The sequence below is a fragment of the Sminthopsis crassicaudata genome, chromosome 2 (genome assembly GCF_048593235.1).
Source record: "Sminthopsis crassicaudata isolate SCR6 chromosome 2, ASM4859323v1, whole genome shotgun sequence".
Lineage (NCBI taxonomy): Eukaryota > Metazoa > Chordata > Mammalia > Dasyuromorphia > Dasyuridae > Sminthopsis > Sminthopsis crassicaudata.
In genome coordinates, this window is record NC_133618.1 from 209427790 (window position 1) to 209455717 (window position 27928).

The following is a 27928-nucleotide window of genomic DNA, read 5'->3' on the forward strand; positions in this document are numbered from 1 at the left end:
GTTCACAAAAATAATATTTCCACTTTTTTTTTTTTGCTTGCATTTTATTTTATTTTTCTTTTTTTCCTATTTGATTTGATTTTTCTTGTACAGCAATATAATTCTATAAATATATATGCATACATTGGATTTAAAATATTTCTACTATCTTTAACATATATTGGACTACTACTTGCCATCTAGGGAAGGGAGAAGAAGGATGGTAATTAGTTCACAAGATTTTGTGCAAGGTTTATTGTTGAAATACTATCCATTCATATGTTTTGAAAATTAAAAAGCTTTAATAAAAAAAAGGAAAAAGAAAAAAATTGACTAAGGGACATGGTTACCAAATCCAAGATAGCAGAGAGAAGTTAGGAACTTTCCTTGGAAACCACACTAAATCAATTCTCCAAACAGATTCTGGAGAGATAGAACTCAGAAAAAGATGGAATGGAATAGTTTTCCAGCTTAACATAATTTAAAAGGATTTTAGGAAATGTCTGCCTCATTTGGTAAAAGGAGAATTCAGTGCTGCTAATCTACTTTGAGACTTTTAGCCACAGCAGTGCAGACCCCTCTCTTCTGGCTTAGCAGGAAAATTGGTGTGACCTCATTTCCAGCATAGAAAGCTAGTAATGAGGTCCCTGTCCTCTTGCAAAAGAAGACAATGTCCCCATTTTGGACATTGTCCCCAGGATCTAAGAGCAGAGCTCAAAAACTAAAAAATATTAGCCCTGACTACAGCATGCTACTCTGATGACAGGGAAGATTAGAACACAAATGTACAGGAGCACAGTAGTAGTAGCAAAATGCCTCCTTGTGACTTCTCAAAGGATAATGAATCTGAATTGATTTCAAGCTCAATAGTTTGTCTTTCAAGAACTCAAAAACGATTTAAAAATCAGGTAAGAGAAGTAGAAGAAAAATTGGGAAATGAGAGTTATACAGGAAATGTGTGAAAAAAGTCAAACTTGGGAAAAGAAGCTCAAAAAGTGACTGAGGAAAAGAACTTAAAAAAAGAGATTTGGTGAAATGGAAAAAAAATTTTTTTTTCCTTTTAAAAAAATTAATTCCTTTAAAAGTAGAATTGGCCAAATGGAAGAGGAGGTAAAAAAGCTAACTGAAGATAGTAATTCATTAAAGATTAGAATTGGATAAGGGAAGGGAAGGATTCAGTGGACCATCAAGAATCAGTAAAATAAAATAAAAATAATGGAAAAATAGAATAAAATATAAGATATCTCATTGGGAAAACAACCAAACTGGAAAATGATACAGGAAAGATAATTTAACAATTATTGGACGGTCTGAAAGACATGATCAAAAAAAAAAAGAGAGAGAGAGAGAGACTATCTTTCAAGAAATCATTTAGGAAATGCCTTGATATCCTAGAACTAAAGGGTAAAAAAGAAATTGAAAAATCCATAGAACACATCCTGGAAAAAGACCTAAAAATAAACTCCCAAGGTATATTGTACCAAAATTCTAGAATTACAAGGTCCAAAAATAAAATACTATAAGCAGCCAGAAATAAACAATTCAGATATTGAAGAGTCAGGATCAGGATTATCCAGTACGTTAGCAACCTCCATATTAAAGGATAGAAGAGCCTGGAATATGATCTTCCAGAAGTAAAGGAGCTTGCACTATAACCAAGAATCAACTACCAAGCACAATTAAGCATTATCTTTGAGGGGTAAAGATGAACTTTGAATATTTCAGGTTTTTCAGTCATTTCTGATAAAAAGACCAAAGCTGAACAGAAAATTCTTTCTTCAAATAAAAGACTCAAGAGAAGCATAAAAAGATAAACAGCAATGGGGGAAAAAAAAGTTATTTTATGGTTAAACTGTTTATATCCTTTGGTTGGAAAATGATACTTTTAACTCTTGAAAACTATCTTTGTTAGAGTGGTTAGAAGAGCGTAAACAAAAGGAGTATATGGGTATAAGTTGATTTTGACATGGTGATGGAAAAAGGATTATACTGGAATAAGAAGAAAAAGAATATAAAATGGGGATAAATTAAACTACATGAAGAGGCACAGAAGACCTGTTAGTGTAAAGGCAAAAGAGGGAAGGAGATGAGTATTGTTGAACCTTAATTTGGCTAAAGGAAAGAACATACACACTTAATTGGGTATAGAAATTTATCTTACCCTATAGGGAAATAGGAGGGGGAAGGGAAAAGAAAAAGGTAGAGGAAAGGCAGAAGTAGAAGGGGAAAAGGATAAGAAAAAGGGTTTGAGGGACTGATAGAAGAAAGGGCAGATTGAGGAAGTTTGGAGTAAGAAATAAAATATTAGTAAAGAAAGAGTAAAAGGTATGGGGAAAGTATCACCCTAGATGACCAATAAAGAAACACAGAGTTCTAACCACAAAACACACTTTATTAGAGGATTCTGGCTCCCCTCCAACCACATGAACCCTAGCCCTCTCTCTTGATCTAAGGTGCTATGTTCTTTCAGGGCTCTATTTTTAATGGGTTTACAGTTTTGCTAAAAATAGAATATTGTTTCATTGGTTTTATAATGCATAAGTTAAAATATCAATACAAGCAGGATAACAAAGTTTAGTGATGGGTAGAAAATATTTCTGCTGACTAGATCATAAGATGAATGATCTGTCCTTTGCTAGGTGAAATGGTACATTCATTTCATTGGTCATGAGTTGCATGAGCCATCCCTTGGGTTGGGCTAGCAGAGATAGTACATCCCAAAAAACATTTCATGCTAGTATTGAATATGAGTGAAACCAAATAGAAATACTTTGTGTTAACCTTCTTATAGTACTTAATAGTACTATATAATATAATAGTGACTTATAGTCACTCAAAATCTCATGCTTGATACACAAATAATTTCTGTTATATAAGCATGAGATCTGTAATAACTATCAAAATCTATATTTTTATATAACTTAATGAAACTGAATTACTTATATTTGCTGGTAGATGATTGACTAAATAAGTATTATTATGTGCATAATTACTAAAATCATTGTGTGCCTCTCCCCTCCTCCCATGAAACATAATGGACTGATCAATACCAATTAGGGTTTGAGTATCCGTCCTCAATAAATCAATTTTCTCAAAGAAGAGAGAAAAATATAAATGGGTGACAAATAAGATTGAGAGAAATACAGTTAGTAATCATAACTGAATGTGAATGGGATGAACTCTCTTATAAAATGGAAGCAGATAGCAGAATGGATTAAAAACTGGAATCCTACATTATGTTGTTTACAAGAAACATGTAATTTGGAGGAAGACACACAGAATAAAGGTAAAAGACTGTAGCAGAATATATTATGCTTTAGCTGAAGTAAAAAAAAAAAATCAGGATATCCAGATATCACACAAAGTAAATTGAAAAATAATTGGAAGAGATAAGAAAGGAAACTACATGTGGAAAAAGTACCCTAAATCACTATTCATTAGTGAAATGCAAATTAAAACAACTTTGAGGTTTTACTCTCTACTTATTAGATTTCCTAAGATGATTGGAGAAGATAATGACAAATGTTGTAGAGAATGGAAAACTGGGACACTAATTTATTGTTGGTGAAATTGTTAACTAATCCAGCCATTTGGAAGAGTTAGTTTGTAACTGTGCCCAAGGGACTATCAAAATGTGCATATCCTTTGCTCCAGTAGTCTTACTGCTAAAGTCTCAATTCCAAAGAGCTCATTCCAATGAGCTAAAGAGCTCATAAAAGAGTGAAAAGGAGCCACATGTGCAAAAATGTTTGTAGCAGCTCTTTTTGTGCTGGCCAGTAAATGAAAATTGAATGGATCACCATCAGTTATGGTATGTGAATGTAATAGAAAGTTATTATTCTGTAAATAACATTGAACAGGCTGATTTTAGAAAAGCTTAGACAGATTTATCTGATCTGATACTGAGTGAGATGATGAGAACCAGGAAAATGTTATACACAGTATTGAACAATGATCAGCTAGGACTGACTTAGCCTTTCTTAGCAATACCATGATCCAAGATGATTCCAATAAGACCTGGGATGGAAAATGTGTTCCACATCCAGGGAAATATGAGGATTGAATGAAGATCAAAGCATACCATATACTTTTTGGTCCATTCTTATGTTTTTTCCCATTTCTTTTGATTTTTCTCTCATAACTCTTGGAAATTTTTCTAATATGACTGTCCATGTATAATCTATATCAGATTACTTGCTGTCTTGGTGAAGGATGAAAGAGGAAAGGAATGGGAAAAAAATTGGAACTCAGCATGTTACAAAAATGAAAATTAAAAACTCTTTACATATTATTGGAAAAATAAAATAGTATTAAAATTTTTTTAAAGTAAAAATAATATATAATGAATTGGATTGACTTTTTTCATTATTGAAACCCAAAGAGAATGACTTAATTTGTTTTAAAATTTATTATTAGAAAAAGGTTATTAGAGCTGTTGTGTATCCACAGGAGAGTTGTTGGCACCAATTGCTGCTGAAGCTATGGAAGAAGGGGCAGTGGGAGAAGATGTAGGAACAACAACTGGTGACTCTGATGATTCTCTTCAACAGACTTCAGTTCAATTGCTAGAAACTATTGATGAACCTCTGACACATGATATCACAGGTGAATAAATATATTTATATTCTGAAATAATTTTCCATCTTAACTTAGCATATATTAAGGATTTTAATATTTTTTTACTGTTAATTTTTTGTTAATATAATTACTGGTTTTTTATTTTATTTGTTTATTTTTTTTGCTGAGACATTTTGTGTTAAGTGCCCCAAATTACCCAGGATCACACAGCTAGGAAGTATTGTGTCTGAGGCCAGATTTGAACTCAGGTCCTCCTGATTTCAGGCTGGTGCTCTATCCATTGCACCATCTAGCTGCCCCTAATAACCTAAATACATTTAGAAGGCTTTTATAAAACTTTGAAATGACATTTCAGTTTTCCAATCAAACTTCATATATGGTTTGTTTAGCTGGTAAATTTAAAATTGGTTTAGGTATGTTTTTAAGCCAAAATTCAGGTAATTCATTTTAAGTTTAAAAACAAATTCAATCATAGGTGCTCCCCCTCTTTCATCTTTGGAAAAAGATAAAGAAATTGACCTCGAGTTATTACAAGATCTGATGGAAGTTGACATTGATCCTTTAGATATCGATTTGGAAAAAGATCCTCTTGCTGCCAAAGTCTTCAAGGTATGAATGATTAATAAATTAAATATTTAAATATTTAAATTAATTTGTAGTGATTTAAAAAAAATCAGTTTTGTTTAATAACTCTTGTATACAGAAAAACTGAATTTTTGAATCTACAACTTAGACCATTGTTTGTACCATTTACAACATTAAATATTACATAAATTCTTGAGATATTGACTTCAAATGATACATGTCATAAAATTAACATAAAAAGTTAATAAAATTTCTTATAAATTATTGTCAACAGTAATAAAACTTTTCTCTGAAGAAAAAAAATCTTTTAATTGTTTTCAGAGAATTTAGTTGGTGCATTAAAGATAAAATTGTTCAAGAATATTATTATAGTCTGAATTAGCTGCATGTAAATCAGTAATTATGTAATCAGCATGATACAATACAGTGTTATTTTGATGAAGTATGAATTAGGTATGTCCACCTTTGACCTTCTAGAATTAATTTGTAATGTAAAATGTGTAATTCTTAAATGTTTTGTAAATAGTTTCAATTTTCTCAGTAGATTAGGGAGGTAATCACTTTATATTTGGAATGACATTTTCTTTAAACCTATACTTGTAACCAGTAAGCATAAATGTGAGTTGTACTATGTATTTAAGAATTTAATACATAGAAAATTTCATCAAAGCAAATAGGGAAAAATATATTCTCTTCTTTTTTCTCTTTTTTATCAAGCCTATAAGCAGTACATGGTATGATTATTGGGGTGCTGATTATGGTACATACAATTATAACCCTTACATTGGAGGTCTTGGAATTCCTGTAGCAAAACCACCAGCAACCATAGAAAAAAATGGATCACAGACTGTTAGTGTGTCAGTTTCTCAAGGTAAGTATTGTTGGAGTTTTGTTTTTGTTTTTGTTTTTTGGTCTTTCCTAATGAAATGTAAAGTGAAAGACCATAATTTAGGAATGATCAGCAGATCTCCTAAGACTTTTTTTCTTATGTAATTTATATCAATTCATCTCTAAGATAAAGCTAAAATCATAGTGTCTGCAGTCAAATTTGAATGTCAGTATACCTGATCACAACCTCAGAGGTCTCACTGTGAAGACCCCAGTATATCTCTTTTTTAGTAAACAGGAGTGTTATTTATTAACTAATAAGACTGGTTTTTATGTTTGTTTGTTTTTTGGTTTTTTGCTGAGGCAATTTGTATTAAATCACTTGCCAAGGGTCAGGTCCTCCTGATGTCAGGGCTGGTGCTCTTTGCACTTTGTCACCTAGCTCCTGATTTTGTTTTCTTTACATGACCTTTTATGTAGTTATAAATTCACAAAATAAGTACTATGTATAACTTAGGATACTTATTTTGAATGCATCTCTTCTTTACCTACGTAATAAATCAGTTTTATTACTTTTTTTAAAATTCCCTATTTTAAAATGTACATGCATTGAATGAAAAGTTTTGTAAGGCATCTGGAGCTTTTTCATTAAAGTAAAAACAAATATTGTAAAGAATTTACCCTGATAATTTTTTGACAGTTTTAATAAATCTCCCCAAATTTAAAACAGCATGTAAAAGAAATGTAATATAATTTAATTTAAATAAGAATTGATGGGGAATAAAAAGAAAGTATCCTTTTTTAGCATAGAGTTCCTGGTTTTGTAGTTAATGACTTAATGGCATGATACATACAAAATAGCAGGCAAGAGGAAAAAAATTATATTTTTCACTTAATGAGTGAACATGTACAGTTCATCAGTTGGTGAGTTTTGGTGAGTGAACCTGAAAATTACGTTTAATGATGTCCATATTCATTATGTAGTCTTTAGTCTTTATTTGAAAAACTAAGCAGATGAAACTGAAACTGGAGGTCATCTTGAGAGTTTACAAGGGTTTACTGTGATAAGTGGAATTTTGTTGCCCTTCTAACACATATTTGAAATTTCATCTGTTTATTCTTCAGTTATTAGGATCTAAACATTGGGTATTCAAGTAACAGCCCAGTAAATTGGCTAAGGATTTTAGGATCACTTTGGATAGGGAAATGGTAAAGTCTAGCTATCCTTTCTAAATACTTGATTAAAGTTTTTTATTTTTTGAAAATTCCATAATCAGTTATTATCTGCAGTTCATGTGACATTCAATTAATAGCCTTTTGATTTCTTCACTGTTTGTTTTTCAATTATTTAGATTTTTTTCATTAACATTTATTTCTTACTTGGTTAAGCCTTGATTTCTCAAAAAATTAAATTCCTTGTGACTTTATGATTTGTGATTTTAAAAACAATTATGTATTTTTGTTTACATTTTTGCAATTCAAAAAATTTTGTACATAACATCCAAACAAATTTCCTAATGGAGTTCACTCATAGATAATAATTAAGATGGCAAAGAAAGATTAATTTGCGTATTTGGCTTTTAAAGTCCTTTGTACCTTTCCAGTTGCCTTACACTTTATTTCACTTCCCTCTATTCCCCATTTTGAAAACATTAGATTCGATGCTGTAAGTCCTTCCAGATTTTTCATCTTTCAATTGGGAGCATTTTCTCTTGCCTGTTAACCATGCCTAAACATTTTTACTCCTTCTTGCTGCCTTCTAGCATTGTTAGCTTCTATCAAGTCTTATCCTTATTTTTGGGAGCTTATAATAAGTTGATGTATGACCCTAGATAATTTACTGAATCTTTGTTTGCCTCAGTTTCCCCAGCTGTCAAATGAAGATAATAACAGCACCTATATTCTAGGGTTTTTGTGAGGATCGAATGACAAAATGTTTGTAAAGCACTTGGCACAATGCCTGGCACAAGGAAAATACCATATAAATGCTTGTAAGATCACTCCTTCCCTTCCTCCCTAACCCACATTTTACTTTCTGCAAAAAAATTTTCCCAATTTTCCCTATAGTTTGTGCTTTTTAATCTGCTGATTATCTTTAGTTTATTCTGCAATATTGCTTCTTTGTATATAGAAACTTGGATATTATCTCCATCTTTATATTAAGCCTTTCCAGAGAGGGAAAATTTTTTTTTTTTGTTTGGGGGTGAGGGTGAAAAAGCCTGTGTTTCTTTGTCTAGCAGTTAGTGCTTCTTGACTTGACTTTGGTAATGATGCTTTGCAATGATGGATAGCTTCTAGGGGAAACAGCAGTAAGGAGACCTCTTCTCTTCCCCCTCTCTTTCCTTTTTCTTCCTCCTGCCCTCCCCCCACCCCCCACCCCCTATGTTAGAGTGCTTCTGTTCCCACAATCTGTTAATGATTGTAAAAGTCTTCTGGCCTAGGGATATAATAATATTTCTTAGACTTTAGGGAAGATAGCCTTAAGAGACCTTAAGAGTTCTGACAATCTTTCAATGATTCTAAACTCTTATGGCTTTAGAATAGTCCAACAAACATTGCTGACTGTGTGATACATAATCTGTTAAAGAATGATAACCAAATTCCTGAGACCACTCCTCTAGGCCATAAAATTTGCATATCAGTTACATGAAGAATTGAATAAATTAGTCTCCTTGCTTCTGGTTTTTTGCTAAGTTCTTTTGGTACTTAGCTTAAGTTAGTGTTACAATTACAATAAACTTTGCCTCTTGGTTTGGATATAGATTCAAGTTTGAGACACCTTGTGATAACAATGGTCTGTGACCCCAAACCATTTGGGGTCTCCCTAAATGCGCCTCAACAATAATAGTTATACAGGAAATCTTTTCTACAATAAATTTCTCATTTTATGTGTTATCAACTAATACCACTGTTGTCCATTATTCATATGATATATTTTTGTTTTCTTTTAATGTAGCCTTTTTTGTACTGTTATTATGTTGGCTATTAGTATATTTTATTACCTTTCCAAAATTTTGTTCCTTTTTTCTTCAAAATGGATGATTGAGGGATAGGAAGGAAGAGAATTCAATACAGAATTTAAAAAAAAATATTGAATGTAAAATTAAATAATAAAAATTTAAAATTATTAGAATTTTTTCATTTCTTTTACATAAAACATTCTTCATTGTTAATTATTTTTAGTTACACTGTGTTATTTTATATGGAATATTTAAAATATTTTCTTCTTAATATAACAACTATTTGTCACTACATGTGAAATATACATGTAGTGCTCCTATGAATAATTTTAAAGATTTTTTTTTTTTTTTGAGGGGAGGGGAAAAATTGTTTTTCTTCTCCTTTGGATCTTAAGGAAGATTGTAGTGCAACATTTTCCATACTTTAAAGTCTTATCAGGTATTTTTGTACTGTTTGGTTATTTAAAGTTTTAATTTTATGGTTGTGATACATTATTTAATTTTTTAAAATTTATTGAGATAATAGGAAGATTTTTTAAAAACTGAGCTTTTCCTCCATTAGTAGTTTGGAATCACAGGGGGATTTCCCAAATGCCACCATTTTTATTTTTTCCATTTATTCAGATTGTCTATTAACTTTATCTATTAGGCTGGCTCTGGGGACTGTCTGTCAGGTGCTTGTCATCTTTTGGGTTTTTCCCACAAATCTACCAAAGTAAGCTTCTTGAAGCATACCTCACTTTGTCAGTCTTATACTTAAAAGAACTCTAATGGCTCCCTCCTTCCTTAAGTAAAATAAAAATTGCTTTTGTATTTAATTTTTTAAAATAAATTTAATACATTTTAATAAATTTTGTCCAGTCTACATTTCAAGGTTTATTTCCCAGCCTCTTGAGACAATGATTGATCTATTTCATTTTTGTCTCTAAAACCTAGCCTAAGAGTATACTTAATATGTTTTCAATTGATTGTTTTGTATTCTTTATCATTTTTTTCTTTGTTTTGTTTTTCCTGCATGATTTAGCAAGGCAGTTTTGGGTTTATTGACATTGATTTTTATTGTGCCAGTTTTAGTTTCATTGGGGTTAATTTTCATGATCAACACAAAGTCATCCCAAAATAGATTGTTACAACACTTTCATACACACAGACACACAATTGTTATATTTTATCTTGAAGAATGTCAGTAGCAATTTTGATGTGAGCAAAAATTAGTTTAATGAACTTAGCTTAACCAATCTAATTTTTTCAGAACATTGAGTAAGGTACTGACATACAGTCAGAGAAATCAGTCACTTGCTTTTCATAAAGTGCCTGTAGTCTTTTCAGTGCAGACACATGCATCATTTAATATTGATTCTCTGTGGTCTCTCTAATGGATATTCTTTATTAGCATCTATTAAGAAAAATTTTGTCATCCTTACATATATATGGGAGATAATTGGACCGGTTCCTTTAAGGTTTTCTTTTACTCTCTTCTAAAATTTTCATTTATCATCAGAGAATAAACATAATCTGGACCCTTTCAATCTGTTGTAATGCATATATATTTCTTCATATTTTGTAATTGATTCCTTCAATCATTTTTTCTAGTACTTACTATGTTCTAGGTACTGTGTTAAGCACTTGAAAGAACCATCTCTGTAGTACCTACAGTATGCCAGGATTACCTTGTGCAAAATACCTTGCAAGTATTTTCTCATTTGATCTTGACAGTGATCTTGTAAGGTAGTTGCCTTTGTATTCTTATTTTCACAAATAAGGAAACTGGGACAAATAGAGCCAGTGAGTTAGTCAGTCACACTATGAGCATTTGAGGCCAGAGTTTTAACAAGTCTTTCTTATTGCATATCATTCTGTGAGCAACTTTCTGCGTAGAGAAGATTAAAAGGCCTAAAGTAAATATGAGATAGAATAGGGCTTTGGAAAATTTTTATGATCTTCCCTTTTTATCTGTGTTCAGATACTCCTCCCAACGTTAGTCCATTACCTCAAATGTCATTAGTGTGCTTGATATCATCTCCCTTACTTTCTTAAGGGTATTTTCTTCTCCCCTGTGATTGGAGCTTTGGAGAGTGGCTGACCAAACTCCTCCCAATGCCTTTATTTATAGCATCCTGATTTTAGCTTTATAGAACAAAATTCCCTCTGATGGACCCTGGGATATTGCATCTCCAGCCCTTATCCCTCTTCTGTACTTTTCTTTCACTTTAAGGGTAGAGACAGTCTTTTCTTATTTGTTTTACTTGTCAATATCGGGGAATTTTTACTATGAGGTTAATAAATATTTATGGGGTTGAAGAAAACCATATTTGGAGTCCATCAATCCAAATACCATGAATGTAATATGAGAAAGTGGGAATGATAGTTAAAATGAAATTGGGAAGAGTAGCTAAACCAAACAAAGTTGAAAGAAATAGTTCTACAACAATAGAACTTGAAATTCATCTCAGGGCAGAATGTGGAGGTAAATTTATTTTATCAGCCAGAGAAGACTTCAATAAATGATGTTATGTGGAAATAAATTAAGAATAATATAGAATGTTTCCAGTTTTATCTCACAGACAATGGAACTCTTAATCTAAAAAATGTGGATAGTGTAACTTCTATCATATAGGTGTTATAGTATGTGGTTCACTGTGCAATTTATTTCTCTTTTCTTTAATGCATTTATTTTCTTCTTTGATCTTGTAGCTTTGGATGCCCGTCTAGAAGTTGGACTTGAACAGCAAGCAGAGCTCATGTTGAAAATGATGTCTACTTTGGAAGCAGATTCCATTTTGCAGGCATTAACAAACACATCTCCAACATGTAACTAAAAACTATTTAATACTATGCCTTTAAAAACTCTATCAAATTTGCTGCCTGATCTTTGGTCTTTGCAAACCAATTATGTTTCATTTTATTTAAAGTTAAATATAAGTTCTCCTTGAATAGTATTGCTTTCTAAAGCACATATTTAATAGTTTATACTGCCATACATTCAGGAAATGCTTATTGGATGTTGATGATATGCATCAAATGTATATAAACATTTTCCCCACTTATGCTTTATCTTGTGCACTAGAATTATATATGGGAAGGGATTTGAAGAGTGTTTAGTTGAATTACATTTCTTCAGTCAGATGAATACATAAATCAGTCTGTCATTGCAATCTTTTTAGGTAGTTTTTATGTCACCCTGTCATTTAACTTTTTTTGTGTGTGTGTGTGTGTATGTCTTAAGAGAACCTTCTTGATTTTAAGTTTATTTCCTTTTGAAATCATGGAAGTGTTGGTTTAATTTTCAGTTTCCCAATCTCCCACTGGAACAGATGATTCATTATTAAGGGGGTTCCAGGCAGCCAACCCACCCAGCCAGCTGATAATACAGTTATCCTCCATCCCCATGCTAAGTGCTTGCTTCAACAAACTTTTTTCCATGCTTCAAGTTCATCATGTTCAGGTAGGGCACTGAAAATTTCACACTCTAAGTTATCAATTTTTTACTTTAGGCATTCATTGAGGCAATGTATGTATAAAAGAAGATGTTGTTTTAGTGTGTTGGGAAGTTAGATTTTTTTTTTTTTTAATATTAGACATTTGATTCAGTGAGTCAAAATTCAAGACACTAATCTTTATGTAATAATTATGCATAGGGGACATATGGATAAAGTGCTAGACCTAAAGTCAAGTCAGAAGGCCTCAGTTTTCCAGTTTCAAATGTCACCTCAAATACTTATTAGCTTTGTGACCCTAGATGAAAAACCTGTTTGCCTCAGTTTCCTCAGATGTAACACGGGTTGGAGAAGGAATTGGCAAACCAACTAGGATTTTTGTCAAGAAAAATCCCATATAAGGATACACTTAACTGAACAGCAACAACCCATGCCTATAGTTACAAAAATTACATATAAGTAGTAATATAAGTTACATATAGGTTTTAGCTTTAGACTAAAATTATTCCTTTGTGTTTGTGCTACTGTATGCATTATGATCAGGTTTTAAAACATTTATGAATTTAACAGTGAATAAAGTGTATATAACTAATCTAGAAAATAAGGTGGTAGGAGCAAACATTAATCTGGAATACAACTTTTTTCATAATGATTAAGTATGTTTCAGTTTTTAAAAATTGTCCTGTTGACTATACCAAGCTTTTTAAACTTTCTTTTTAATGACTACTTTTTAGTTGGAGTCCCTTTTACAATTATGGCTTACATTAAGTCTAAATTCTAATTCCTCTGGGAATAAAGAACATGGAGCTGACATTTTCTTATATAATGCTAATCGGACACCTGTCATATCTTTGAATCAAGGTAAAAAAGCTATCAAAATTAAAGTGCTTTAAATAAAGTGAGTCTCTAAAGTATTATTGAAAATTTGTGTTTATCTTCAAAAGTATAAATGTTATAACCACATGTAAAATACTACTACTTGCAAAAGGAAAAACCTGAAAGCTAATTATCTAAAATGTTGAAATATTGGTGTTTATTGTTAAAATTCAACATAATCACTATCTCTAGTTGCCTTTTGAATTGTGTAAAAACTTTCATTAGGTGCTATTCTTAGCCTTAATAGTTTGTAAAGAGTGTGTTTTTGATATTAGATGACAGTTTTAATGTGACCTCACAAGAAGAAAGTCATGTATAAATAAATTAGACAACTGGGCGCCTCTTTAGCCAGTTCACTATTGTGAGAAAGTGTTAAAGCCAGAAATGATCCCACATGTAGTGTATAACAACAGAATGCCTCTTGTTGTTAAAATTAAAATGTGTTATTTCAGAACTGGATGATAAGTATCTTAAAAATGCAAATAAAAAGTTTATGTGTTATGCTATCAATAATTAAAGCTTAAAACTATTAATTTTATGGGCATCTTGCATAACTATGGTTTAATAATAACCATTGTGAAATAAGGGGGTATTCTTTTTCAACTTTGCATTCCCAATATACACAGAATTTTACATGTATTTGGTATGAGACACATGTTTATATGCTTTTTGTTTTATTTTTATGTTGATGATTTGAGCTCTGTTGTCATCTCATAGCTTATTAGGATTGGTCATAAGTAAGATGCATTAGGATTTTTAACATAAAGTCAATTTGGATATCTTAAGGAAGTGTGGTTTTATTAGGTTATGAAATATTACAAAGAAACATAAGATAAATTTAAAGTTTATGGGTTATTATTGTAGGTGAAACTGCGTACATAAGTACATACATATATAAATACAGGGGGAAAAACCAGTGTAGACATAGAAAGTTACATGTATCATTTCAGTAATGATCATTTTATTTAATAAGAAAAATAATTAAAGTTTTTCTGTTTACATCTAAAGACTGAATAAGGAAAAATTGTTTTATAACTTAAAAAGAGGCATGTTTTATTCTCTGACTTTTAATATTAAAAGAGTAGCATTTGTAGAGGAAGCTTTTTAAAGTTCTGCATTCTTATAGAGCTAGCCTACTTTTGAAGATCTGAAAATTCTTATATTTTAATGTTTTCTAAAAAATAGTTTTATCCCATCCTCAACTCTTTTATCTACAGCATCAATAACTAGCTTCTTAACAGTATTGGCATGGTATCCCAATACTTCACTCCGAACATGGTGCCTAGTACTTCACAGCCTAACGCTCATGACAAACATGCAACTTAACTGTGAGTTAACTTGAAACTTTTTTTCTTTGTAATCATGAAATATACTTTTACTATTTTGATGTATAAATTTTTGTAAAATTCCATTATGTAAATTCTAGCATGCTATTTTAGTTTGCATCAAAAAGAAATGTATGTTTTGTAGAATTAAATTGTTTTTAGCATAGTTATCATACATGAATTCTTATAGCAAAATTTCAAAGTTTTAAATTCTTAATTCTTCACATTAATAATGATTATTTCATTATTGGATATTAGAGATATGTAATGAATTTGATCAAAGGAAATATATTAAATAAATCTTTATGTCCTGAAATTAAAGTTTTACTTCGTCTTGACACTATTTAATTTAGACTAAAACACAGAGGTAAATTTATGTTCAATCAAAACTCATTAATTGCTTCTCTGACTTAATAAATAACTTTAAAAAAAAACCCTGACTCTTAGAAATTAAATTTTGTAGCCAACAAAGATGGTCATTGTTGAATTATATAGTGATTGTTTATTTACCTGTGTATTTTCTTGAGTAATGAATGTTCATAGATTCTGCATAGATTTCATTAATTATCAGGACATGAAAATAATTGTGTGAAAGAGAAATTGAGACTTTGGATTTGATCTGTTATTGCCTTGCAAAGTAAATAGTAGAGAAAGGGGGAAAAATATGCCATAGAAGTGTACATCCATAAATTTTAAATCCAGTTCAATGATACTCTTAATAATTAATAGCTTACAAAATATTGAAAATATTTTATTAGTGTAGCTGATTTTTTTTCTTTTCTTTTGTATGTTTTTGTTTTTTAGCTGGTCCAACCAATGCTATTGGAGCACAGGAAAGTACTGCTCATCTACTAGTGTCAGATCCTAATCTTATTCATGTCTTAGTAAAATTTCTTTCTGGAACTAGTCCTCATGGAACAAATCAGCACAGTCCACAGGTAATAGAGCTTTTTCAGTATCAATAATAAATGGCAAAGAAATTTTGTTATCACACATTCCTCAACTAAATTATTTTGTTACATGCTTACAATGTGTACAGCATTGGATTAGACACTGTTAGTGATGCCAAGATATGCCACTTGCCCTTTAATTTTATGCTGACTTATTAAATCTCTTTATTTATATCAGGTGTTCTCAAACTATGGCCCACAGGCCAGATGTGCCTGCTGAGGACATTTATGCGGCTAGCCAGATTATGGCAAATGGGCTGAGGGGCGGAGACAGAGTGTGAGCTTTTGTTTTTACTATAGTCTGGCTCTCCAACAGTCTGAGGGACAGTGAATTGGCTCCCTATTTAAAAAGTTTGAGGACCACTGATTTATATTAACAGTAGTTATGTCACATAAAATTTTCTTTTAATCATATGTTGAATAATTATACTAAAACTGTAGGAGCAACAAAAAGTATAGTTCAGAATCCTAGGTACAAAATGAGAATTTTAACAAGAATGAAGAATGTAGTTATAAGATGTAAATATTAATTGTATTATGGTTATACATGTCACATACATTAATCACTGCTATAAAACTAGTCTAAAATATAATAAAATTTCAGTAATTAGAAGATTATTCCTATTTTACACTTCTTTAATTTGAAATCATATTCTTCATTCTAAAAAATGTATTCTTATTTTTATCAAGATTTTATAGATTGCCTTGGGTGGTAACTTGGAAACTCTGAATAGGTATACTGAATCAGACAATGGAGCACCTGAAGCTAATTACCTAGTGGACAATGATTCTATTAGCATATGATTGGAAAAATGGTACTACTCACTGTTCCATGCTGGCTAGGATTTTGGTGTATACAGATAATCTTAGAAAGGATTAGAGGGTGGTATGAGAAGAGTCAGACTCCAGTCTGAGGAGGAGAAAGGGAGCTAGCCTAGACTTTACATAATAATATTTTTTTTTAAATAGATTTTTTAATAGACAGTCAAGGAAGCATTGTGGTTAGGGGATTTTGAGATTCTTCATATTTTCTGTATTATCCTATAGTGTTTAAATATAAATTTTCATTATCTGTTATTTAAATCCATTAATTTTCCTCATTAATTGATTAGGACAAGAATACATTGTTTTATTTTGACTCTGAATAACCTTATGAACATTGTTTTCAACGTATTGAAAATTCTGTTAGAATTAATGCCTTTTAATTTTATATGCTTTTGGAAATTCAAGTTTCCTTTATTTCATGTGTCTACATCAGTGGTCCTCAAACTTTTTAAATAGGGGGTCAGTTCAATGTCCCTTGTTGGACAAGGCCCGACTGTAGTAAAAACAAAAACTTCACACTCTGTCTCCACCCCTCAGCCCATTTGTCATAACTTGGCTGGCTGCATAAATGTACCCAGCTGGCCGCATAAATGTCCTCAGCGGGCCACATTTGGCCCATGTAGAACCTGGGTCTACATGTTTGGTGTGATAAACCTTTCATATTCATATTTTTCATCTGCATGAACAAATTTAATTTATCATAGGAAATTGCCTTGAAAAATGCATTAATTGGGGCAGCTAGGTGGCACAGTGGGTATAGCACCAGTACTGAAGTCAGGAGGACATGAATTCAGAGGTGATCTTAGACACTTAAAACTTCTTAGCTGTGTGACCCTGGACAAGTCACTTAACATCAATTGCCCGGGGTGGGGGGAAGAACATAAAAAAATGCATTATTTTATTTTGCATATGTACACATATGTGAGTAAAGAAATACTTTTCCAGATTTGTCATCCCGTTTTTAAAATTTTTTTTCCAAGATCTGATTTAAGTGATTTGATAATGATCTGTGTTAACAGCTATTTGAGTGATTTTAGTTTAGGTTTGAAAATGACTTAGGCACATATTTGGGTATACCCATTTTGTTTCCTTAGTCTATACACTTGTGAAATAATGGTGCTTAATGTCTTCTAATATTATTCTTCCCCTTTACTTTACTAATGCCACATCCTATTTTACTTTTATCTGTATCTCTGATTCAAAGGAAAATGTACTTCTGTATAGTCATATATTCTACCAAAATTCAACCAAATACCAGTTACCATTAAAACATAAAAATAAGCCAATATAAAGATACATAAAGCCTTATCAACTCCATATTATAAATATTTAATAATTTGAAATGATAGGTATATGAAAAAATGTTGCCTAAAACATTTTCAGGTTGTATTGTGCTTTTTTTAATAAGTCAAAAGAAGTGTGAAGTGGAAAACAAAAGTTTTAGATAAAGTGCTAGGGGATTAAGTGGTTAATTAGGGAAGTGCAAAAGGATTGTCTTGCTTCAATGAGGGTACTAGTTGACATGGAGAATTAGACCTGTAATCTAAAATAACTTACTTCAAATATTGCCTCAAACACTTTAATAATTTTATGAACCTGGGCAAGTTATTTTACTTCTCTCTCTGTTAGTTTCCTCATTTGAAAAATGGAGATAATAACAGCACATATGTTGCAAAATTATTACAAGGATTACATTTATTGCTTAGTATAGTGTTTCACAAACTTTAAAGGTTATAAAAGCAACTTTGGGTGTCATGTTTTCACGATTGTTGTGAACTTTTTTTTTTTTTTTAAACTTAATTTTAAAATATTTCTCATGTGTCTTAGCCTAATTCATTCAGTTTTTTTACATAATGAGAACTAAGGAAAATGTTCAGAATTATTTCAGAAAGTTTTCCATCTCTTTTATTTCATTATCATTTGCAAAATCATATTCTCCATATAAACTTTAGAGTGCTACTTGTCTTTCCTTTTTAAAATCTCAAACTGCATTCAGTTTTATATTACAGTACTTTGCATTCACGTCGTTTTCATTCTTTTTGGATTTTGTTATCTTCATTTTGTTTACTTCACTCTACATAAATTAAAGTATAATCCAATATTAACACATATTCTTTATTTACATGTCTATTATGGTATAGTTATATTGTATTGCATTTGTGGACCACAGTTCTTTTAACCATACCCCCATGTGACATACACCTATGTGACAAACAATAACAAATATTGTGATGTATAAGAGATTGTCTAATTTAAGTAATTTTCTTTTTTTTTTTTTTTTTTTTTTCAGGTTGGGCCAACAGCTACCCAAGCTATGCAAGAATTTCTTACAAGGTTACAAGTACACCTTTCTTCAACATGTCCTCAGATATTTAGTGAATTTTTGCTAAAGCTAGTTCATATACTTTCAACAGAGAGGTAAAGCATAAATTTTGAAATAATAATTTTGGTAGTTGATGACATTTTTCATTGAAATTGGTCATGCATAATTCATCATATGATATATAACAATAGCTAAGATTTATAAAAAACTTAGCCTGTAATCTCATTTTAAATCTGTCCTAGGAAACTAAGAGTTTTGGAATTTGAATGAGTCTTAGAAATAATCTGGTCCAACCTCCTTCATTTTTCTTGATGAAATTTTGGCCCAGGGAACTAAAATGAGGTGACTTAAGTTTTCAGTATAGTAAATGGTAGAACTAAAATTTAAATTCACCCCCAATAACAATTAATGTTACTTTCTATGTTATCTTTCATAGTCTCTTTTAGGTGCTTAATAAAATTTGATGTGTAAAATAATATCTATATATATCTATATATATATATGTATATAAATTTCTTTAGTTTTAATAATTGTTCTGTATATGCTTTGTCTATACATTTATTAAGTAGTGGTATCTTGTTCCTTTGTTGTGAAGAGATTTCATGTAAAATATTAGGCTATTTTCTTTCTCCTAAAGGACCTTATGCTTTATTTGACAAAAAATTAAATTGTTCTCACCATGTTGGTGAAAGTCTTTGTGTCCAACTTGTGAAAATGATCCTAAGAAACTATTTATCCATATGTGTGTATATGTATATATGTGTATATGTGGGTGTGTATATATATCTATATATCTATCTAATATGATGAATGAGCTGGAGAGCAAAAATCTTAGGGACCATAATTGTTTTTTGTTTTCCTGGAAAGTTCTTGCGTGTAAGATGATTTAGAGGAGGAATTGGCCAATTAGGTATAGTCATCCATTTTCCCCCACCCGGTACTTTTCCAAACAAAAGTAAATTTTAAAGGCATATAGACATTTGCAGTATAGTTTTAGTTTTAAGTGAATCTTGGTTCTTTTCCCTCTTTACAACTGTCGGTCTTTCTTCTCATCTCTTTATTTAATACTAATTATAAAGCAAAGTCTTTTTTTCTACATTGGCTAAAATATAATTTTAAATAAAAGAAAAGGAGCAAATGGAAAAGAGAGTCCATTAATGAATTTAAAAGTTCTAGCCTACAATTTAAGACATGTGCCAAATTAAAAAAAAAAAGTTGCTTGAAAGAGGTTTTTGCTTTCTTATGCTCATTTTATAAGTTATTTGAAAATTGACTCATTAGAAATGATCAGCATGTATGTTTTAATCACTTTTCTTTTATTGCAGGGGTGCTTTTCAGACAGGCCAAGGGCCTCTGGATGCGCAAGTGAAACTCTTAGAATTTACACTGGAGCAGAATTTTGAAGTAGTTTCTGTCAGCATTATTTCTGCTGTTATTGAATCCATTACATTTCTAGTTCATCATTATATCACTTGTTCTGACAAAGTGGTGTCTCGAAGTGGATCAGATAGTTCAGTAGGTGCTCGTGCATGTTTTGGGGGACTCTTTGCCAACATAATCCGTCCAGGTGATGCCAAAGCAGTATGTGGAGAAATGACACGAGATCAGCTTATGTTTGATTTATTAAAACTGGTCAATATTTTGGTACAGTTACCCCTTTCAACTAATAGAGAATATAGTGCTCGAGCTCCAGTGGCTACTAGTACTACAGACAGTGTTTCAGATGAAGAAAAAGTCTCAGGAGGCAAAGATGGCAATGGAAGCAGTTCCAGTACCCAAGGTTCCACTGCATATGTGGCTGACTTAGTGTTGGCCAACCAACAAATTATGAGCCAGATTTTATCTGCTTTGGGCCAGTGTAATAGCAGTGCAATGGCAATGATAATTGGTATGTATTTTCTTGTCATTATTTCTTGGCCATTGTTTCTAGTAATAAAACTAGAAGCATGTTTTTTACACTGTAGAAATTGTTTCATTTTTTAATGTATATTTTTGTTACCAGAAATTGTGTTAATTAATAGCAAAATTAATTATGTATTATGCATTGTTAAGAATTATTAATTAATAAGAACACTGAAAATCATTTTCTTTTATATGTAAAATAACTGAAAAACAGACTAGGTGTGTTGACATGATTGATAAAAATTTTTTATTTTACTACTTTCAATAGTAATTTTGAATACACTTTGGAAGTAAGTTGTTCTGAGGGACAAGATTTGGAAGATATCAAGCTAATCCATTTCTATCTGGAAACTTTTTATTCTCTCTTTTTTTTTTTTTTTTTTTTAGTTATAAATAATTAATTTGTGAGACAGGATCTGTTCCTATATTAGGAAACTGCTAGTATTCTTATATATGCTATTTACAAATTAATACTTGATCCTTATGTAATTTAATTATCTAATTGAGTAATATAATTTGAGTAATTTATTAGGATAGGAAATCAAAATACTAATTTCATTCTAATTTAATTGTAATTTTTTAAAAAAGTAAACCAGATTTACCGAGAAAATCTAGGTTTATTTATGTATTTGTAAATCTAGGTTTGCCCTATTGCTTGAATTGTCATAATTTTCTAAATAATATTTATGCTGAAATGTTTTCCTTTGAAATACCACTCATGTTTTGATCCTGTTCTCATTTGCTGAGCATCTGAGATGGAAAATAAGGATTTGATTTATTTTCTAAGATTGTTAATATAAATATACATTTATGTTCTTAGATATACCACTTTTATATCAGTCATGTAAGAGCATATTTGCTACAAATTGACTGCAGTAGATTTTTTTTCTTAATTAATTTTTATGAGAAAGAAATGAATATCCAGATACAAAAATCTAATAAATATGTACTGGAATTAACTCCTCTTAGAACTTAGATCATAATGTTGATTACAACACCAAAGTTATGGTCTAAGTTCTATGCAGTTATTAATAGAAGTTTACTGCCTTCAGGATGATATCTCTTAATTTCATTTTTCTCCTTTAATAAGATCATTTTTTCCCCTTTAGTGTTTGTTTTTTGTTTTCTATGAGATGTTAGTCATAATTTTTTTTTTTTTTCACCTTCAGTTAGCCCAAATCAGTATTGTGGGGGATAAAATATGAAGTGATTACTTATTGAAGCACTTTATGGGTTTCTTTTCTGTTGTAGAAATTCACTCCACAAATATCTCTTAACCAGAAAAATTTTATTAAATGATGTCCTTTACACCTTTACATCCCAAATTAAAATATAAATGTTTGGAATAGTGCTAGGCTTAGGGAGAGAATATGATAAATTCTTTTTTTGGATGTGCTGAACATAAAACATTTTGGTAAGTAGAAATGTCTTCTGGATTATTGGTTATATAAAACTGGTATTTAAAGACAAATATTTAGAAGCATCTACATAGATGTAATGGTTGGACCCATGAGAGCAGGTGTCAGGGAGTGAGTGTAGAGAACAGACAACAACTGAAGACAGAATCTTCAGAGAAACCTGTATTTAGGGGATAAGAGATGTCATTTGATTTATCAAAGGGTACTGAAAGGGATTAACAGATAAGTGGAGAATCCAAAATCATTAATGATTGTTGTTTTGTCTCTATTGATTCCCATATGTGTTAGGAAATTTAGATGTTTAGTGAGTTTGATGGAATGTGTATGCATGTACGCATGTCCATGCATTTCTATGTTTATTACCTAATAACCACTTTCTACTTACATTACTATTCTCTATTCCTGGTAATAGAATCCCTACTAACTTATATTGCCTGTTTTCTCTTTTAAATTTAAAAGAAAATTTTCTTAAATGTGGAGTGTTAACTCCTTCAGACTCTTTTAGGTAAAGAGTTTCAAGTCTCTTGCAAGCTTTTTCTTTATAGTTGTCATATTATTTCCTTTCCTATGATATTCATATCAAGACAGAATCAGATTTAGAAGTGACCAGTATGGTTGACGCTATTCAGCCTTTGTTTCATAGAAATAACTACATACAACATGTTGAAATATTCATATAAAGATCTTTGATAAATAGAAAATGACTAATTCAAAGAAATCTAATTTCACATTTGGGTAGTTATTATTTGGGGGAAATTTTCCTTTGGGAAATTATCTAATAATTTGCCTCCCTTTAACTTTGATCCCATCCTTCCATATTGCCCTTAGGATCAAGATCTAGTAGTGTCTCTGTCTTATATAATAGCTTTCACATACTTATAGACCACTATTCCTCTGAAGCCTTATGGACGTAAACATTTCTTCATGCTTTTATTTGTATATATCTAGTTTAGCAACCCTATTGAAAAAAATGATTATTTATGTTTATTACAAGAATGTCTCTTCATTTTATAAATGAGAAATCTGAGATCAGTAGTAACTGACTTACATAAGGCCAAATAAAGAAGCAGAACTAGTGTTTCTTGGGATCTTTGTACTATACTGCATTGTCAGAATACTCTTCAACTAGTCATTTTCCTTTGTAAAACATGGCACATAGAAAGGAAGTATTTTGTAATTGTTACTTTTCTTATTCTGTGTAGCATGCCTCTATATTACACAGTATTCTGTCTTAACTATTTTGGTTGCTTTTGTGTATTAAATTTGTATTGAACTTTTAGACAAAAACCACAGATCTTTTAACCTCAGTTGTTGTCAAATCACATTTTGCCCATCACATAATTAATGCTTAGTCATCTTGTACATATTAATTTCTTTTTTTAACCATTGTTCCACTTAAATTTGTTTCAAAATGTAATTTCGTTATTCAAGTCATTGATAAAATTGGTAAGCACTGTGTGACCAAGAACAAATTCACTGATAAAACTTCCTACTCGGTTTAAATTATAATGATAATAAAAATAATGGCATATATACAGCACTTGAATATTTGCAAAGAACTTATTATCTTATTTTATCATCACAATTGCTCTGTGAGGTAGGTGATAGTCTCCTTATTTTGTAAATGAGGAAGCTGAGGCTGGAGTCTTAAGTCTAGGAAAGCATAGCTAGTTGGATTTCCACTCAGGTTTCCCTGATTCAAGTCAAGTATTTTATTTATTGTGTTATCTAGTGTCAGCAAAGCTTAAGTGTTTAAGAGTTTGATAAAAGTTCTTTATCATGTGTATAAATGGAAAAGACTTATGACCTTGTGTAGGGAATCTACATTCTATGAGATAATACTATTTTGTAATCTAGACTACATCTTTCATTGTTATCCAGAAATTTTCATGGGAATGTTTATTATTAAAATCTGCCTAATTCTCTGAGTAGTAAACTCCATTACTTAACTCTAACCATTAAGAGAATTCTGTCCTCTTTTATTAGCTATAATGCCATACCTTCTTTTCTGATGGATATATAATTGTCTCATGCAGAAGTTACCACATTTTCACTCCCATGCATTAGTTTTACAGTGTTTCTTTGGAATTTTTATGTAAAGTTGTGATCTATGTTTTGAATTGATTCTAGGAAAATGTAATTTTTCCCCAGGTTATTATATTTTCTTGTTACATTTGTTCATATCTATTAGGATAGTTCTCTTTTTGATATAAGCTATGGAATTTTTGTTTGTTTGTTTGTTTTGGTATTAGGTGCAAGTGGCTTACACCTCACCAAACATGAAAACTTTCATGGTGGATTAGATGCAATATCAGTTGGGGATGGATTATTCACCATACTCACTACTCTGAGCAAAAAAGCTACCACCGTACAGGTCATGTTACAACCAATTCTAACATATATGGCCTGTGGTTATATGGGAAGACAAGTAAGTCATTCCCATGAACTTTGCTACTGCATAATTTCTGTTAAATATTATATTGCTACAGTGCTATAGTGATAAGGAAATATTTTGTAATATAGGTAGATTCTGATTTGGAGATAGGTAATGAGTTTTAAACTTTTACATTAATAAGTGCTTTTTAATTGATATCAGAAAGTGTTACAAATTTAAATGATAAATCTTAAATCTTTATTCACACAACAGTTAGATGTTCAATATTTAAAAAGGAGTAACAATTCTCATTTATTTTCAGTTATATAGTAAAAAATTTAAATTTATCTCTTAAACAGTTTTTAATCATTTATTACTGTTTTATATGTCTCACTTTTTATTGAGTTGTGTGTGGAGCTAAATTTGCTCTCAAAAATCCTTTTTATTTTGATTTTATTTGAACTTGATTTTGATTTTTAATCATTTGATTATTTTACAAAATATTATAAGTAGTTGAAATAATACTTTTGATATGGAAATTCTTGCAAATATTTAAATTAACTTTATCTGAGTGTTTGAAAAATGATTTTATTTGTATAAAACTATTGACGGGATAGAATTTTACCATGGAAATCAATAGCCTGTGCATAGTGTTTTTTTTTTTTTTTCTGAGCAGTAATATTGAAAAAAACAATTTTAAAAATACTGTTTTTGAAAGATGATGATACACTAAATTCTAGATGTATAATTGTCTCAGTATAGTGTTTTGACATTAGATGATTTTCTGTTTTATACTTTGTAGTTATAAAGTTTTTAATATTTCTTTCAGGGCTCTCTTGCTACTTGCCAGTTATCTGAACCATTGTTATGGTTCATTTTGAGAGTCTTGGATACCAGTGAAGCATTAAAAGCATTTCATGATATGGGTAAGAGAAAAATTTCTCCTGTTGTTAATAACTGTATGTAAGTAATTGTTAGGACATTTACTCTTAAGATTTTTTTTTTAAATCAGATGTGATCATCTTGATAATTAATAAATGTTAATATATTTTTAAATTTTATTTTTATTTTCTCCAGTTATATGTGAGAAACAAAATTTTTTACATGTACTTTTTAAAAAAACATTTTCTTAAGAATTATGTAGAGAGAAATCAGAATAAAAGGGAAAAAACCACAAGAGAAAAATATAGCATTTGTTGATTTACAATCATTCTCCATATCCATAATTCTTTCTCAGGATATGAATGGTGTTTTTCATACATAGTTTATTGGGTTGGCCTTGGATCACTTCTGTTGGGATACAGACCCGTGGTGGCACTGCTGGTTCACAGTTTTATATCTCTTTGGGTATATTTACAAATTGCTCTCCAGAATGGTTGAATCATTTCACAACTCCACTGTAATGTTCTGGTTAGCTTTCTGGGACTAGCCTTCATTTCAACAGAGTAATCTCCATAAGACGTCTTCACTTGGGGCCTGGCTAGCTTTCTGGAGGGCCTTCAGACGGGACTTAGTTTTAGTGGAGAAATAAAGGAGAGCTACCAGGAGCCTGATCAAAGATGGAATGTCTTTCCTCCAGTCCTAGTTGGCTCTTATATACTCTATTATAATTACATCATCATAGGTGTCAATCTTGTAGAACTATGTTAAGTACTAAGGACATGTAATGAACTAGAGAACTATTAATCACCATGCATAACCATTGTCTTATCAATTCCTCTGAGTTAACACCTTGTTTCAAGTATGCTTCTCCAGAATTCTGGCTCTCTACACTCCACCAACAAGGCATCAGTGCCCCAATAAATATAATTTTTAATGGCAAATAATTTATGTTTGTATCATTTTAATTCATTAACTTTTTTTCCCTTAAATATAGGAGGTGTTCAGCTTATTTGCAACAACATGGTCACCAGTACCAGAGCTATTGTAAATACTGCAAGAAGCATGGTGTCAACGATTATGAAATTTCTGGACTCTGGGCCTACTAAGGCTTCTGACAGTAGTTTGAAAGCAAGAGTATTAGCATCTGAACCTGACAATGCAGAAGGGATTCACAACTTTGCACCTTTGGGTAGGAGAGTCTGTACCTTCCCCAGTTTTTGTATATTTCTGTGTATATGCTAAGTTTGTTTTGTAAACTTAATGAGTGCTCTAAATGTTTGTGTGACATCAATGTTCCCCATTTCTATTATGTCAAAGATCCACTTTTATTACAAGTGATTAACAATGAAAATTTACATGAAACAAAGTTTGACAGATGCAACCATAGTTGATGCATATGAAGGATACTCCAATTTTTAACTCTGTTGTATAGGAAAGTTCATTGGCCTAAAAGTAAGGAGACTTGAACTGTATGTTACCTCTAATGTCACGATTGTTTATGGTTCTAATGACTTTGTGCAAATCACTTAACTCTTTTATGCTCTTTTTTTCCCCCTGAGGCATTGAGATGAAGTGACTTGCCCAGGGTCACCCAGCTAGGAAGTATTAAGTGTTTGAGGTCAGATTTGAGTCCTCCTGACTTCAGGGCTGGTGCTGTATCCACTGTGTCATCTAGCTGCCCCCATATTATTTCTTAATCTATAAAATAATCAGCTAAATTTGATTAGATAGTTTTTAAGCTTCTTTTTTTTTCTTACTTGTCTGTTTATCTCTTACTTTTCCATTGACCTAGCTTCCTGATGCTTAAATGTGTTAGCATTTTCCCACATTTTAGTAGCTTATTTAAATATAGATAGGTAGTTCCAAGTAGTTTAATATAATTAACTGTAGCAATAAATAATTCTAATTTTAATTTTTTTGACTCAAAGCAGTAGACTTGCTATGACTTATGAGTTTCCAATTTTTTAAAAAACACTAATAATTTTGTATCATAGACCATTGTTTGTCTTTGGATTAAATATTATAATTTGATTCTGAAAAGCCTGTATTCAAGTTAGGCCATAGGCACTTAATTAGGTCTGTGACCCTAGACAGGTCACTTAACCACTATATGCCTCAGCTTCCTCATATGTAAGGGCTCTAGAATTACTCTACTCCTAGAATTGTTTTAAAGACCTGTGAGTAAAAATGTGTTATTATAAATTTGCCATAGGCCTTGTATTGTGCTAAATACAAAGAAAAGGGCTCACTGTTTCATGGGAGATTCGGTATGCAAACAGAAGTTGAAATAATAACAACTTGGAACTAAGGACAGAGGGAATGCACTAGAATTAAGGGAGGTGGGACTGCATTTATCTGAGGCCTGAAGGAATGATGGTTAGCCAGGTAGTAGAGATGAGGAGGAAGAAAATTCTAGGTTTGAGGAAATAGCCATATCTTTATGGAATGTCTTGGTTGAGGAACCAATCCAAGATCAGTATCACTAAATCATATAGTATATGGGGGACGGGGGATTTGGTTGAAGGAGGAATGCATGGTATAAAATTGGAAATATTGATGGGAAAATGCAATTAACTAACATATAAAATGGCTTTGTAAACCTTAGAAGTACTACACAAATGCTGTTATTAAAGATAATCTTTACCTTATTAGCCAATATTGGACAGTCACAAGTATAGTATATGAT

The 27928-nt window shown here is 31.1% G+C and overlaps 1 protein-coding gene across 10 annotated transcripts in view; it reads left to right on the top strand.

The window, feature by feature from the left end:
• BIRC6 (baculoviral IAP repeat containing 6) overlaps positions 1–27928 on the top strand; it is a 297131-nt gene that overhangs the window by 150117 nt on the left and 119086 nt on the right. For all 10 annotated transcript variants that reach the window (XR_012486168.1, XM_074288148.1, XM_074288151.1 and 7 more), the window contains 13 exons: positions 4429–4584; positions 5033–5166; positions 5860–6013; positions 11625–11741; positions 12221–12375; positions 13102–13228; positions 14461–14571; positions 15373–15506; positions 18634–18761; positions 19992–20554; positions 24239–24414; positions 25190–25286; positions 26237–26431. Coding sequence is in view for 9 of the 10 variants with exons in the window: in XM_074288148.1 (XP_074144249.1) it covers positions 4429–4584; positions 5033–5166; positions 5860–6013; positions 11625–11741; positions 12221–12375; positions 13102–13228; positions 14461–14571; positions 15373–15506; positions 18634–18761; positions 19992–20554; positions 24239–24414; positions 25190–25286; positions 26237–26431 (2247 nt within the window). In the remaining variant the exon portion in view is untranslated. The remainder of the gene's footprint in view (positions 1–4428; positions 4585–5032; positions 5167–5859; positions 6014–11624; positions 11742–12220; positions 12376–13101; positions 13229–14460; positions 14572–15372; positions 15507–18633; positions 18762–19991; positions 20555–24238; positions 24415–25189; positions 25287–26236; positions 26432–27928) is intronic.